The 16,902-nt window shown below is 36.3% G+C and overlaps 1 protein-coding gene across 9 annotated transcripts in view; it reads right to left on the minus strand.

Moving 5' to 3' along the window:
- Pum2 (pumilio RNA binding family member 2) overlaps nucleotides 1–16,902 on the minus strand; it is a 75,178-nt gene that overhangs the window by 40,118 nt on the left and 18,158 nt on the right. For all 9 annotated transcript variants that reach the window (XM_021232427.2, XM_013119848.3, XM_013119850.3 and 6 more), the window contains 5 exons: nucleotides 12,770–12,878; nucleotides 8,382–8,569; nucleotides 7,497–7,663; nucleotides 4,483–4,753; nucleotides 4,198–4,291 (listed from right to left, as the gene is read on the minus strand). In XM_021232427.2, coding sequence (XP_021088086.1) covers nucleotides 4,198–4,291; nucleotides 4,483–4,753; nucleotides 7,497–7,663; nucleotides 8,382–8,569; nucleotides 12,770–12,878 — 829 coding nt within the window. The remainder of the gene's footprint in view (nucleotides 1–4,197; nucleotides 4,292–4,482; nucleotides 4,754–7,496; nucleotides 7,664–8,381; nucleotides 8,570–12,769; nucleotides 12,879–16,902) is intronic.

Here is a 16,902-nt window from a genome sequence, read left to right on the forward strand (position 1 = left end):
TTATATCCTACTACGCTCAAATTTTTTTTATCACTTTAAAAATAGGCTCAATCTTTTTGTTTGCTTGTTTTTCAAGACAGAGTTTCTCTGTATTGTTTTGGAGGCTGTCCTGGAAGTCGCTCTGTAGACCAGGCTGGCCTGGAACTCATAGAGACCCGAATAGGCTCAATTTTTAAAGATACTGGTTACTGCCCAAACAATTTCATGCCCAGATGCAATACAGCCATTTTCCAAATAACATCTTTTTACAAAGAAATTAATTTAAATGTAGGTTTAGGAACATTCTTATACTTAACATCATTTGCTCAAAGTGACATGCTCAATTCTGCCCCAGAATCAAAGGTTTCAAGATTCCTCCCTGGTTAAAAGCACAAACTGGTTTTGCAAAGGACCCAAGTTCAGTTCCCAGAACCTTCAGCAGACATCTCACAATAGCCTTTCACTTCAGTCTAGGAAAAATCTGGCCTCCTTGGGCACTCAAGTACACACATGCGCAAGCACACACACACACACACAATAATAAAGTCTAAAAAAATTGGTTTTCCCTGGTTCATCTATTATGAATTCAATTATTATAAGCAGTAGAAATTTATATTGAAAATTAAATTGATGCTCTATTCAAGAAAGTAAAAACTAGGATTTACTTTCTTTTTTTTTTTTGGTTTTTTATGAGGCAGGGTTTCTCTGTATTGTTTTGGAGGCTGTCGGTCCAGCCCGGCCTCGAACTCACAGAGATCCGCCTGCCTCTGCCTCCTGAGTGCTGGGATTAAAGGCGTGCGCCACCACCGCCCAGCTGGGATTTACTTTCTAAAATACATTTTATATAACAAAATTATTTATGCCATTTACAACTTGTCCGAAGAGGAACCTATCAATTTTGTAATCAGCTCCCAATCTGATCAGTAAAATAAAATGCTGAAATAAGAAAAAGTAGACAGTTTAATTTTGACAAAATGTGCCAATAGTTCATAAATATTACTTCTGAATTAAATTTTAACCCAAGGGAAAAAAAAATCTCAATTATCCCAAGCTATTTTCAAATAACTGTTTTTTACTCACTGCTTTGGTCAAAACTGCTACCTAGCATGGTAGGACAATAGGGAGTGGAGGCAAGAGGGTCAAGGTCATCCATGGCTACTTAACAAATTGGGTTTTGAGAGTACAAGATAGCTCAGTGGGCAAAAGTACCTGTTGCCAAGCCTAGCAAACCCAAGTTTAATCTCCATATCCCCAACACAACACACACACAATAAATGATTTTTTAAAGATTATAGACCTCATGTTCCCTAAACACACAAGCACATGCCACTTACAAGTGTTCTTATCCACTAATTTATTTGTATTCCTAGTCCAAATGCCATACTTCAAATCACCGTTAAGTTATAAACAGTCTTAATATAGTTTAATACATTGTCAGGGACCTCCGGCCATCAACCAGGTATGGCTCTTAAGAAAAGACCACCCTGCTACCTGCCAAATTCCAGAAACAGACCTGCGGCTTATCTAGGGCATAGGCTTAATAGAAGGTAGGCTGTGAAAGATAAAGTTAGAGTCTGCAGTTAGGTTACCAGAGGACACAGGATGCCCTACCCATCCCACTGACCTTCCGCTCCGCCAGGTTCATCGCAGCTACAGCACATCCCCCATTTCTTCCCTCCTCCCTTCCTCTATATAAATCCCTTTGGGATGAATAAAGTTGTCGCCTTGATCAGACTCTTGGCGTCCGTCCTTGTATCCCCTGCCCCCCATCTTTTCCCTAGGTGTCCACCAGACCCATGATGAGTGTCCTGCGGGTCAGGACAATACATCTCCATTTTAAACTTCAATTGCCTCGTTTCACTTTACAAGACAAACATCAAAGACAAAACTTACAAATAAATGAATCCTCACTAGAATTGTGGTAAGAATACACTAAACATTCTAATTCTTTACCATACTAAGCCCCTCATCCCAAAATTGTCTTCAATTTTTAAAGTGATTTCAAGAAAAGGTGCTTCTGTCTTCCTTATTTTGGGGGTGGATAAATGTAGCCTACACTGGCCAGGAACTATGTAACACAACCTGATCTCAAACTCATGGTTCCTCCTGCTAGTAGTACAGCCATGTATGCTATCATACCCAGCCTAGAGTTTTTTTATTTTTTTCAAAACCAATGTATATTGTTATTCACTCCCTTTCCTACTCTGTAGGTTTTCTTTTGTCATGTTCTGGTCAGTACAGATTATTTCAATGTTCTAAGGATTTCTTAGTTAATTTATTATTAGATAACAGACGTAGTTATACAGTTGTACATGTAGTTAAGAATTGCTTTTAGGGGGTGGGGGAGGAGGGGAGGGATAGGGAACTGGGACTGACTTATGAAGCAGGCTTGTTTCTAATTTAAACAAACAAAAAAAAAAGAATTGCTTTTAGGGGGTGGGGGAGGAGGGGAGGGATAGGGAGCTGGGACTGACTTATGGCTTGTTTCTAATTTAAACAAAAAATAAAAAAAGAATTGCTTTTTAAATTTTTCACATTTTTTTTTGCAGTTTCAAGATCTTTTTGATGTCTTAAGTTTATCCCTGCCCCAACAAAAAAAGATGGTGTTTCACTATGTAAACCTGGCTGGTCTGGTAATCTCTATTAGACAAGGCTAGGCCTCAAACTCAGAGATCTGGTTGTTTCTGCCTCCCGTTTGTGGGGATTAAAGGAGAGTGACAGTATGCCCAGCACATTTTTGTGGGAGAGAGAAGTCCTGATCCAATGTGTGTTGTTGACATGGACATGCTATGTCAAGGACCCTTGACCCTACCCAATGCTTCTTTCAGCTCAAAGGGAATGGTAAAGCCGTCCCCAGACTAGGCTCAGAGGAATGTCAAGACAAAGTTGGCAATGTGTACAGAAAATGTTCACTGTAGCTTTCTTCCTCCAGATGTCACACCCTAAAAACTGCTCCCCCTCCAGAACCTGCTTCTACTGAGATGAGTTAAACCCACCTCATTCAGTTGTATGCAATAACCCCACCTCCCTGTTAAACATGCCACGCCTCCCCAGACAGCCTAGTTCATTCAACCCTAACCTTATCTTTATCTGTGTCCATCTTGTCTTCATTCCCTTGAAACCTTTATTCAGGGTTCTGGGAACCAAACCATGAAAGAACACAGCAAAGTTTATTCTATTAATGTTGTAAATGCATTTTTAAAACAATTTGTGAAGCTTTGTGGCTTTTATTTATATTCTATAATTTGAGTGTAAACTATTAAGAATGTTTTTCTGAATGATCACTTTTTATTCCCCTCCAGACAAGGTTTCTCTGTTTAAGAGTCGTGGCCTCAAACTAACAGACGTCCACTTGCCTCTGCCTCCTGAGTGCTGGGATTACAGGCATACGCCACCACCGCCTGGCTGAATGATCATTCTTATTTCCACTGTCTTTTTTGTTCCAATCATTACCCTATATGAGTTTTCTGTTTACAATGTTGGAAGAATGCTAGATGGTGGCAGTAAACAAAGAAACAAAAACCACCACAAAACATCTGAAACTTTTCTAACTAAATAATAAATCAAATTTATCCAAGATCAGAGAGACATAGTTAGACAAATCTAAAACCGATAAAGTTACATGTCATATTGCTTGTTTTAATGCACTATAATTACTTTAATTTTTTTTCCATTGTTTTGAGACATGGTTTCTCTGTGTAGCCTTGACTATCCTGGAACTCACTCTGTAGACTAGCCTGGCCTCTCACACATATCTACCTGATTGATTAAAGGCATGTGCACCACCGCAACTATTACCGTTGCTTGGTGGAACTAAGAACTTTTATTAAGTATAGATTTTCAAATTTTAAAATGTATGTGTGTGTACATATGTATTTTCATGCCACTGAACACATGTTGAGGTCAGAGGACAGCCTGCAGGAGCTGGTGCTCTCCTTCTACCATATATCACGAGAATTAAGATTAAATTCAGGTCAGGCTTTGTAACAAATGCCTTCACCCAATAATTTTGCAGGCCTAAATTACAGATATTTAACCAATCATGCAAAAAACAAACAAACAAAAAAACCCCAGCAATTTCCTCCATTAATCAGTGCTTAGTATGCAATATATTACTACTAACCTCGAAAATTAACAAAATGTCACCAAATCACGGGGGGGAACATTTTATGCTTTAACAAAGGTTTTTCTGACAAAGGGTAATTCATAAAAACTTACCTATATGTGGCTGCTGAGCTGCTGCTAATGCATACTGCTGCTGTTGAGCTGCAGTTAACTGCTGAACTGTTAGTGCATTAGTCCTCTGAAAGAGCTATCAGGGAAAATATTTAATACAAAGATTAATACCAAAACATTGCCATTTCTATTAGAAAGGTGTGAATATATTAGGCACTTATTTGAAGAACTTTCTTAACCATACTGACATTTAAATAAGACAAAACCCCTATCGTGCATGTACTTTGGTTATATGTTAAAGACATTCCTAAAAGAAGTATGCTTTACCTGCTGCTGGGAATTGTAGTCAAAAAGGCCTACAGTAGCTCCTGAAGAGTCCATGGGTACCTGATTACCAGGATAGTCAAACTGTAAGGAATCCAGACCAACTTGGTCCATGGCATCCAGATTCTGAGTTTCAGGATTTGAAAATTCTTCAACAAGTGGTTTATTAGCTGTAGGATTAGGAAGAGAACCCAATCCTTCAGGGGGATTAGTACTGGGGCCAAGGCGCTCTACTACTTCCGTTGGAGAGGCTTGACGACTTCCAGGAGTACGACTAAATAAAGAAAATAGAAAAGCAGTCTGGGTAAAAGTAGCAAGTCAAAGGGTAAAATGGTAAAGTATGGGGAAAAAAAATGGTCTCCAATATATAAAGAATAATTAAAGGTTTTCTCAGTCGTCAATCATTGTATTTCCCACATTTTTTCCTATTGAATAGCTTGTATGAGTTGACATAGTTTCAGTATTTTTAATATTACTTACCTAAACCTGAATAGTATTATCATATAACCAATACACAGTTAAGAAATGCCCAGCCGGGCATTGGTGGCACGTGCCTGTAGTCCCAGCACTCGGGAGGCTGTAAGTTTGAGGCCAGCCTGGTCTACAAAGTTACACAGAGAAACCCGGTGTTGATAAACAAAACAAACAAACAAAAAAGTTGTCCATGATTACAACTTAGGACTATTTACCTTTAACTTCTGTCTACAAATCATAGAAAAAAATTAAGTTAAGCAAAACAGACTATTAAATAACAATCATGGCAAGGCTCAAAATAAAAATCCACCCAACAAAAAACAGCCAGACACCATGGTCATGGTTTTCATGACTGAAAGAAGTAGAAACTAAAACAAAAAGCTGACTTATGTTATGACTCTGGGTTTTCTGAGCAAACTCTTCTATCTCTTGAGCCTGCTTTATTAATGAAAATGAGAAAATGAGCAAGAAAGCAAGCAGCAGCCAGTCAACCAGCCTGCTTTCTTGAAAACCATGTACAATAACTGCCCAAAGAACAACCTTACTATATCAAGTAATTTCTGTATAAACAATCAAAAAGCAAGACAAATGCAGACATTTTCAAAATTTAAATTATACAGAATACACACAAAAAAATTCTATATAAACAAAATAACATTTCTCTATCATACTATGGCTTCTCCCCTGATTTCCCCCAAGAAATCCACTAATATTGGATTAAAATTTCAGCACTGGTTTTCCTTTGCATCAACATCCTTTATGGTTCTAATATTCTTTTTACATTATGTTTAATCTGAAGTTACAGTCTACATATTTTATACAGCAGCCTTACTCCAAGTGTACTGCTTTGAGGAACTATACATTCCTAGTACATCAAAGCGTAAGTACTTAAGTTTAGTGGTAATGAGTGTTTTACTTGCCTTAACATCAAACCTAACAGCACCTAATTTGAGGTGCTCCATATTGGCCTAAATTTATTAGCATATACTGCATAGTTTATAAGAACAGTTCACTAGACATTTAAACATTCATGCTACTTTCAAGACAATCACTGTCTTTGCAATATCAAATCAAATGTGTTCCACTTTTAGCCATACCTAACTTGCATGGGAACAATGGTTCAATAGCATGTTTTTTCACTTGAAACATAAGGGGGAAAAAATGAAACAAAACAGGATTCCTTTCAAATTGGCCAATTAGAAAAGGTGGAGTGGCCCTAAACTTCATTCATTTCAGTTTTACTTCAGTAATATACATATTGATATATACACTACTACAAATTTTAGTGATAAAAGGTGTGTGCCACTACCACCCCACTCATATTAATGTTTATAGGGAGAAATAAACTTTTACATAAAGCAACTCTATAGCAAAAGCAGAGAGTAAAAAGAAAACACCATGCTATCTGTGGTGCTATTTTCTTGCTATAGTTAATGCTATATTAACACTTCCATTATAAATATATAATCAATTGAGTTTTAAATGCCCAATCTTCACTAAAACTTAATAGCACAAAAGCAAAATCAGAAAAAAGTTCTAAATAAAGAACATTAGAATTATTTCTTATCAAAAGAGGTTTACTAGTTTTGGTACTTTAACAGACTATTATTCTGCTTTGTTACATGAAGTGCAGGAATAAGTAAGTAACTATGCTGAGGTTCTACAGTCCATGAGGTAGAGATCAACTACTACTAGAAGCTGCAGGGTCGGTCTAAAGCATCAACTTTCTAGCATACGGGTAGTGTATAGTGCTTAATCTAAAACTAACATCTAAACGAAACTAGGTATTTTGTTGCTAGAAACAACAAAAGAACTAAGATATCCAAGTTTAAAATCCAATTATTTCATATTTGAAGGAACAATTATGTATTAACACAATTCATACTCTAAGAAAAACCACTGATTCTTCAACTAATTTTGCCTCAAAACAGCTGAAAAAAAAATCAAATGGTCAGAGATGGAGAAGGAGTTAAAAACAACAATACAAGACAAAAATTCCACTGGAAGGTACTCAAGCAGAACTTGAAAGGAGGGGGGAAAAATCATATTAAACCTATAATTCGCCAGGCGGTGGTGGCGCACGCCTTTAATCCCAGCACTCGGGAGGCTGAGGCAGGCGGATCTCTGTGAGTTCGAGGCCAGGCTGGACCGACAGCCTCCAAAACAATACAGAGAAACCCTGTCTCGTAAATACAAAAAACAAACAAACAAACAAACAAAAAAAAAACCCCACACACAAAAAACACAAAAACCTATAATTCACTAATTAGCAAAGACTTCTAATTCAGTTCATAATAGACAAAAAGTAATCGCAGCATCTAACATTATCCTTCCAACATAACACCCTGTTTCAGATTCTGTTTTGAAGATTTTAAAGATTTATGATCAATAATTTTATGACAAAATTTCATCCAGATTAACACAAGGTACAAAGGAAATCAAGTTACCCTAAATTGGAAAACCATCTAAATCAGTTATATCAAGTAACAACATAACTCCTAAAAGAGGTATGTTTTTCTTTTTTAAAAAGTTAAAAATCTTACTTAAAGTCTTTGCAATCTGCATCCATTCCATTTGGCAAACCTCTGCCATTTATTTTAGAGTCCTCATCATCTTGTTTAAGATCTCTGTTTTGGTCCTCCTCAAATGGAGAAGCCTTGCCTTTTTGATCTCCTTTCTCAGGTCCATCTGTTTCAGCATCTCTAGTACCCTGAGGAAAAACAATCTGTTTTGATTCTCAATACTTAATAGAACACACACACGGTACCAAAAGATGGCTTAAAACTACCCTGTAGTGCTGTAACAATAAAAACAAACTTATTTAGCAAAGGCCAAAAAACTGAGTATAAGCTAGGCATTTATAACAAAAGAGCTAAGTCAACCTTAACTATAGCAGTATAGGAAAAACAGCAACACCAAATTAGATTACAATATTTAATTCATACATAATTTGATTTAGCTACAGGTTAAATACTATCAGGAGCAAGCAATTTTACCTTTGCAAAGTTTTAAAATATGATCTGTTTTTTTGTTCACATGGTTAAAATATAAATACTTCCAATTATTCTACAACTTCATATATTTCTTGAACTAAGTGAAGAAAACTAATAGCAAATAGCTTTAAAGTTTCTTTCAGTTCTATGGACAGAAAAATAAGCTAATAAAGTTGGAAGCAGTGGCCCATATCTCTAATGCCAGAGCAAGAGAGGCCTAGGTATGACAATTACTGTGAGTTCAAGGCCAGCATGGTCTACAGAGTGAGTAGTAGGCTAGTCAAAGCTATACAGTAAGATCTTGTATCAAAAGAAATACAAGAGTAAAATAACACCAAAGAAACAAAGTCACTGAAAATACTAAATCTTACTAATGACCCTTTGCAATGAACACTTGCAAGTAAAGTTATATAGATAAAACACCAAACTACTTACAAAAGTTCCCTTCCTAAATCGAGAATCCAATTTATCAGCAGGAGAGGAACTTAATACATATTCTACCATGCTCACACCAAGGCCTCCACTTTCTGAGCGCGGAGAAAGAATTGCATTTACTTCACTGTTTCCATGAAAACTCTGTCCAGATCTTCTCTGTACCATAATAGGCTGGGACATTGAATGATCTGTTTGAAAGAAAAATATAATATAGTTTAACTTTTAAGCCACGTTAAATATACTTATACAAAAAAACTACTTCCTTTTAGTGTAATATTTTTGTTATACTCAGCTTTTCATTTGGGATAGTTGGAACCCCTTTTTTCAAATGATACATTTTGTGTGTGTGCACATGTATGTTTAAATCAGAGGACAATTATTTGTGGACAGTTCCCTCCTTCACCTAGACATGGGTACCAGGGATCGAACTCAGGTTGTCAAGCTTGTGAAAAGTATCTTCAACAACTGAACCACCTCACTGGGCTTGAAATACAGATGGAACATCAGAAGACAACCTTATGGAGTTAATTCTCCCAGTGTTACATGAGTTTTACTTAGTGATAAAAGCTTATGCCAGGAAGAGTCAAACAAACAAACAAACAAAACAACAAAAAACAAGACAGAAAAATGACTACAGGCTGAGGAATAAAACCTAGAAGAACAAAAACAAGAGATTACAGTTCTCAAGCTCAATTATAGATCATGAAGACCCAGAACGCAGTTATTAACACAATAAATACCAATCAGATTTAGAAAAAAATCAAATCCCAGAAATTTAGGTGTTCATGGTGGAAAACCCAAGTATCAGATAAAGACCTTCTAGTTTATTTTACAAAATTATGCATCCAACATAAATGCCTCTGTTGAAAACAAAAGGCAATTATTAACATCTAAGAGCTAGTGTAATTTTAATATAATCAACATTAAATTAGCAATCAAATAAGATTCTTCTATTTTCCACTTGTATTCACAACAGATGTGTCATTATATCCTTCCTTTATCAATCACCCTCACAGTTTACATACTCTGAATCATGATAGGCATTATGACAACAGGGAATTCAAGAACAAACAAGACAATCTGACTTAGAATTACTATTGCTGTGATGAAAAAACCATGACCAAAGACAACTTGGGGAGGAAAGGGTTTATTTCAGTCACAGTTCCATGTAACAGTTCATCATCAAAAGCAGTGAAACAGAAACTCAAGCAGGGCAGGAACCTGTGAACAGGAGCTGATGCATTTCCTAAGTTGAGGTTCCCTCAATTTCAGATGACTCCACCTTGGGTCGAGTTGACATAAAACCAGCCACCATATAGACCTGACTCTCAAAAAAAAATTAGTATGGGGATGTAGCCTAACTGGCATGAGACTGAGTTTGATCCTTTACACTGTTTAAGATGGTAGACACCTGTGACCCAGCACTTGTGAAGTGGAAGCAGGACTATCAGAAATTCATGGTTAATCTCTACTCCATAGTGAGTTCCAGACCAACCCAGAATTACATTTAGTAGAGAACAATCAAAATAGGATAAAGCCCCTCAAAAATAATTCAGAATATTACAGAAATACACAGCATGGGGAACTTATTCTCCCCAGACTTAAGGTGAATCCTAAAGTAAATATTTAACTTGCATATGAAGAACAGATTTACAAAGAGAGACAATGAAGGAGGAAAAGTACTTTACTTATAGAAACCATCATGTTCCAAACATGCTAAGAGAACGTAATCAAATTGACTATCATACCACTTTAGCCACAAGGAAATAATATGTATAATTAAGGCTCTCAGAGCAGCAGAAAAAATTGTGTGTATGTACATATGCCATGGAACATATGCCCAAGTCAGAAGACACTTTTGGATGTTCTCTCCTACACTTATGTTAATTTTGTCATCACCCGGTTTGTGAGTCGTGATACATTGCTTATGATCTAATAAAGCCTGAAGATCAAGAAGCAAAGTGGCCAAGCCACCAATGTTTTTGCCTACCTCACTGGCCCAAGAATTTTGTTTTTGGAGACAGTATCTCAGCATGTAGTCGATGGATGTGGAACTCATTTAATATGTACTTTTGTAATCAAATAAAATTCCATTTAATTCAAATTTCCTCCTAAAAACTAATACTCATCAGAATTTTACCTTCACAGTTAGGAGGAAGAATGACTTAAACTCACCACAATTATAAAACTGACATTTTCTCTGCCATTCAGCTTTAAAAAATGTAACTTAGTAATTACCCATTTAATTAAAACAACAACAACATTGTTTTCATTTTTTTTGTGTGTAGCAAACACACATTAGGGAAATGCCTACAGAGATGAGAAGAGGAAGCCAGATCCATAGAAGCTGGAGTTACAGGTAGTTGCAAGACACCTGATGTGGGTGCTAAGAACCAAACACAGGTCCCCTATAAAGCTGGCACAGGCTCTTAACCATTTCTCCATCCTGCATCCCTTCAAGTTTTATTAGATAGGTTCTTATTATGGGCCTTATCTCAGAGTTCTGCATTCAACTTTTATAACATATTTCCCAATCAAGTTATTAAGTAACTTTCACCTAAGAATGTGCTACTTTTAAGAATATGAATCCCAACACAAACTTCGTGTTTTAAATTGTGCTCAATTATTCTATAAGAAATGTATTCTCAAGGGAGTGAATCTTATCTTTCTATTAACTGTCAAATATTGGCCGAACAACTATGATTTCTAATACTGTAAGGAAATATAAGCCAAAAATAGCTGCTAATAAAATTTTCAAACCAGGGTTAGGCAGTGGAGGCGCACACCTTTAATCCCAGCACTCCAGAGACAGAGGCAGGGGGATCTCTGTGAGTTTGAGGCCAGCCTGGTCTACAGAGCTAGTTCCAGGACAGGCTCCAAAGCCACAGAGAAACCCTGTCTCGAAAAACTAAAAAAATTTTTTTCAACCTATGAATTTTTTACAACTCCCTTACTTTTAGGATTTTAACTTTGGAGCATTTATAGTGTAACAAAAGAGTTTTAAATTATAAAACAAAAAAGTTTTAAATCTCTTAATATAGCTTATTGATCTGGACAATAAAAACACCTATTTAAAAGTATTTTTAATTAAAAACATAAAAAGGAAACAAAAGAAGATCTGTTGAGCTGGAGCAATGGTACTTGCTCTTGCCAAGTTCCCAGGTTCAGTTAATAGAATCCACAGGCAACTCACAACCACTCATAATTCTACTTCCAGGGAGCCTGATGCCTTCTTCCAATGCCCAGGCACACGCTCATGCGCATGCACTCACACACACAGGCAGGCAAAAACACAACAAACCTTTTAGGGGAAAAAAAAAATCCACCTGTTCATTTCTTCTCCAAAAAAAAAAAAAAAAAAAAAGCTGGATGGTTCAATGATGAAGGCACCTTTACTAAGCCTCACCATGTGAGTTTAAGTCCCAGGACCTCCATGACCAAAGAATTGATTTCCTGGCCTCCACATACACAGTGCCACATATATATATATATATATACATATATCCTCAATGCTCAATGGTAACCTTAAGTATTTTTACACTGGAGCACACTTGGGAGCAGAGGTAGGTGGATCTCTGTGAATTTGAGGCTAGTCTGATTACAAAGAGTTCTAGGACAGATAGGGCCGTTATACAGAGAAACCCTATTTTGGAAAAAAAAATAGAAACAAAACAAAAAGTATTTTTATCTGTTTTGGTTCTTGGAGATCTGTATCATTATTATACATCATTTATGGATGTGGTTAATGTTTTACAATGCTTGACTAAGGTACAGTTACATAAAATCAGTTACTGTCATCCAATAAAATTTAACACAGAAAATTCTGATAAGTTAATGAATGAGTCCTCTAGTTTGGCAGTTTTCAGATTTTTTTTTTTTTTTGATTTTTCGAGACAGGGTTTCTCTGTATTGTTTTGGAGGCTGTCCTGGAACTCGCTCTGTAGACCAGGCTGGCCTCGAACTCACAGAGATCCACCTGCCTCTGCCTCCCGAGTGCTGGGATTAAAGGCGTGCGCTACCAACGCCTGGCAGTTTTTTGAATTTTATCATTAGAGTTAATTAAGAAAACAAAATCATGTGGCAAATCTATCTGTCTAGTCAATACACTGTATTGTCAGGTAAGAATTTCTGTTAAGAAAGCTAAACTAAAGCCAGACTGATGTCAGACACCTTTAATCCCAGCACAGCAGAGGGAGTGGTTCTCGAGCTCAAGGCCAGCCTGGTCTACAGAGAAAACCCATCTCAAAAAAACACCAAAAAGAAAAAGTCCAAACTATAAGCATCAACAAAGGTACCACAATTTTTTCCCTAAATTGTTTAAGGAGAGGCAGGGTTTTAAATGACACTGAATTTATTCATAATTTCTCACCCAAACACCAATAACTTACGAGAAGTTCCCCATGCAGTCTCTCTCCATTCATCATCTGCAAGAAATATGCCTTTTTGTCCATCTTTTGTTGAATCATCAGGTTCCCAAAACTTTTTGGTAGGCAAAAGCTATTTGAAAGGGAAGAGAAAACCAACAAAATACTTTTATAAAGTCATACAATTGTATATAAGGAACTGCAAACATATCGCTCATACGTACATGTTAGCCTTCAAGTAATCTATTTTCCAAGCTGTCTCATTGAACAGCAGAGTAACTCATTTATGCACCAGCTCTAATTCTAGGCCTTTAACTTTACTACTAGTTTCAAACATTTTTGTTTTATCTTGACTTTCTTTTTTAAATTTCATTAGATTTATTCACTTTGTGTAAAGTTTTGCCTGCATGTATGCATGCATACCACATGGGTGCTTAGTGCCCGAGGAGGTCAGAAGGAACCAGATCCCCTTAGACTATAGTTATAGATGGCTCTGAGACACCATAGATAAGCTGAGAATTGAGCCTAGGTCCTTTGAAAGACTAACAAGTGCTTTTAATCACCGAGCCCCCTCATGATTTTCTTTGTATAATCATCTTTAGAAGACTTATTAAATATCCTGTTAAAGATAATAAAAATGTCCAAACAAACTATAAAATATTTTTCACTTCTAAAAGCTGCCTTTGAACTATCTTTCAAATTTCCAGAGTACAAAGTTTTTTGTTTTGTTTTTTTTGGTTCTTACTTCAGTTATTCACCAGAAGTAAGCTTTACAACTCTTAAATAGTACCAATATGTCAAGCCCAAATCAGAAGTCTATGAATTAACAGAATACACACAAAGATAAACACTAACAATATTTTTGAGGTAATAATCTTATGCTCTTATGCTCTATTCTACATGGTAACACGTGAAAATTACAGTCAGTAGGACTATTCACGTACTCTATCCCTGACACTAGGAAGCAGAATTACATTTGTTTGAACAGATTTGTTTTCTTAGATATACATCTGGCATTTTAAGTAGGCATCCATAAGACATTATTTTCATCCCATTAATTAAATGCCAAGTCATTCAGCACTCATAATCAGACCTGTAATACTACAGTGACCACACTAGTTACCTGTGTTTGCCTCTTTAATGGCATGGTGAATTCATTTTCAGAGAACTTACAAACAGAATGAAATAACTCAGTGATACCTGACTTAGGGTCTGAGACATAATGTAGTGTGTATTTTCAGGGGCGGGAGGGCGAGTTGCAAGGTGAGAAATACAATAAGCATATAAGAAACATGAAACCATGAGCAAAAGCAAAACTTAAGAAAATGCAGTGTTATACATATAGAAGATGTGAGAAGACTCAAGTTTGATACTAGTAAAGCTAATCAGATTGATCATGAATACCCTTAAAGGCATGTAAAGGAAACTCAAGTTTTATTAAAGCAACAGGAAATCAAGACAGGTGCAAGAAGAGCGACAGCATGTTTTGGGAAACAATTCAAGTTGTATTACAACTGATAGAATGGGGGGGGGGGGAGCTAGAGGCAAGGAAACCAGTTTGGGAAAAACATAACAAAGCCAAGACAGTAAGAACTGAAATGGTACTCGCAGAAAAGAGTTGAGAAACAAATGGGTCTCAAAAGACATTTTGGAAGATCAAAAGGAGCTGATTACAAAGTGGAAAATGCATTAAAACTTTAACTTAAGAAACAGTAAATGACAGTGTTATTAACCAAACTGAGAAGCAGTGTTGAATGGAGAAGGTTTTTTGATAAAGGGTTTCTCTGTGTACCAGCTCTGGCTATCCTGGAACTAACTCACTTTGTAGACCAGGTCTCTAACTCAGAGATCCACCTGCCTCTACCTCCCCTGTGCTGGGATTAAAGGCATGCACCACCACCACCTGGCCTACAGATCTTTTATAAAATAAAAATTTGTAATTTTAAAGAAACCAACTTTTTTAAAGACCAGCTTTTACAAATTAGGATCCTTCTAAATGACATGTCTTGATTAAAGTATAGACATTTTAAAGAAAAAAATCTCCTCTGACAGACTCCAGTAAGTATAAAACACCTTATTTTATACATTTAAATAAAGTTTTAACTAGGAGGAGCACTAATCATGGACTCAGAAGCAGCCGAAGCATTCCTCTTCTGACAGGAGAAACAACAGCATTCCACTGAGAAGACTATTCCATTCTTTGAGGTAATATTCCTTGAGTGCCGTCATAGATCACTAGGGATAACATGGTGATAAAGCACTTGCCTAGCCTATACAAGGTCCTGGGTTCCACAAAAACTAAAATGCATCTTGCTTGCTTAAATAGGGGAAAAAAATTCATGTCAAATATTTACTATGTCAATTTTGCCAAACACTAAGAAAAACTGTATTTATTTTGCAAGCATGTAAGTTAGTGGACACACAAGGAAATAATTTAGCTAAAATTAGCACTTCTAAAAACATTCTAGAAATGCTTTTTTTTTAAAAGTATTTTTAGCTGAGTGTGTGTGTGCTGTGTATAGTGCATGCACATCAGTGTGTTTAGGCCAGAGCAAAGTATGACTTTGTCTATGGTGCTCTGCCTTTTTGCCTTGAGACAAGGTTTCTTGGCACACTGAAAACTCACCTTTTTGGCTAGGCCTGCTGGTCAGTGATCTATTGAGACCTGCCTAAGGCTGGAACTATGGGCAGTAATGGGTGACTTTTTACATGGGTGATAGGGATTTGAACTCAAGTTCTCAGGCTTGAAAAGCAAACACTCTTACCTACTCAGTCATCTGCCTAGCTCCTTAGAAAATACCTTCCATGGGCTGGAGAGATGGCGCAGCTGTTAAAGGCTGGACTTACAACCAAAAATGTAAGAAAATGCCTTCCATTACAATTTAAACAGTAATTTAAGTACTCATCCTAGCTTGTTACCCATAGTTTAAAGTGGATTAAACAAGAGTGAAGGCAACTACTCAAGAAACAAAAAATTAAAACAAAACTTGAGCAAATGGAGGTTAAATGAATCAAGAAAGAGATCTGTCTCCTGGAATTCTTTTTGATTATATATAATAGAGTATAAACAGGATTCATATAATAGAAAACAAGACTAAGAAACCCTAAAATCTAAAAGGTATTTTACCTATTACCACTCCCTAATTTACAAAGCTCTGAGTCTAAACCATGGTTGGGACACTCAGATATGACTGACAAAGAATTTTTTTCCTCCAGAAAGAGTTTATGGCTTGCCCTCTCACTGTGAAGAAACAAGTAAGGACCCTATCTACATTGCCTCATAAACAAATCAACCAAATTCCTGCTCCAGCATTTGAGGCATCACACTCATTGTCTTTAAATCGTGCAACAAAAATCTCAAGCTAGTCAAATTAACATTAAGTTTAAAACTAAGTTCATATCACTTATTTCTGAACTCAGATACTTTCAAGAAAAGGAATTTTGTGACAACTGATCATAACTGAACTATCCAAGAAAAAAATTAAGGTATAAGATCACTCTACTTGATAATACAAGTACACACACACACACACACACACACACACACACACACACACACACACACACACACAGTTGTAGAGAATAGCAACAAAGAAACCAGGATGTAATTTCCCAAAGCCTTAAAATGGTGCTTTTCTAGTCAATTTTTATTTGTAAAGAAAATATAAAATATATAAAATATAATAAACCCATCATTAGACTGAGACTACAATGAAAGACCACCAAGAGACATCATCTAGCACAGAGTAGTAATACTAAGAACCTTTCATGTCCAAAGTATAAGTCATTTAATTAGCTGATTATTTCAATGAATTGTATCTCATTACCAAGACTGTCTTTTTTCTTCAACCCTATTACTGAAGAAAGTTGTCTAATATAGTCTTTCTTCATAAGGAAACACAGCCAGAAGGTTAAATGCTAAAGGTTTGCACATCCAGCTGGTAAAGAGCACCACCAGCATTGAAATCCTTAGCAGTTTCATATAAAAGCTTTTCTCTTTACATTCAACTACTCGGGAAGATAGGGTTTTTTTTTTTCAATCATAGTTTAATTCTTAAGTATTTCTAAGAATTTCCAGTATCAAGATTATCACTAAGTAAACCAAACATTACTAATATTCTTAACACCTAAGAATAGCTGAAACAGTGATTTTAAAA

This window comes from Mesocricetus auratus, unplaced genomic scaffold (assembly GCF_017639785.1).
Source record: "Mesocricetus auratus isolate SY011 unplaced genomic scaffold, BCM_Maur_2.0 Super-Scaffold_100024, whole genome shotgun sequence".
NCBI classification, from domain to species: domain Eukaryota; kingdom Metazoa; phylum Chordata; class Mammalia; order Rodentia; family Cricetidae; genus Mesocricetus; species Mesocricetus auratus.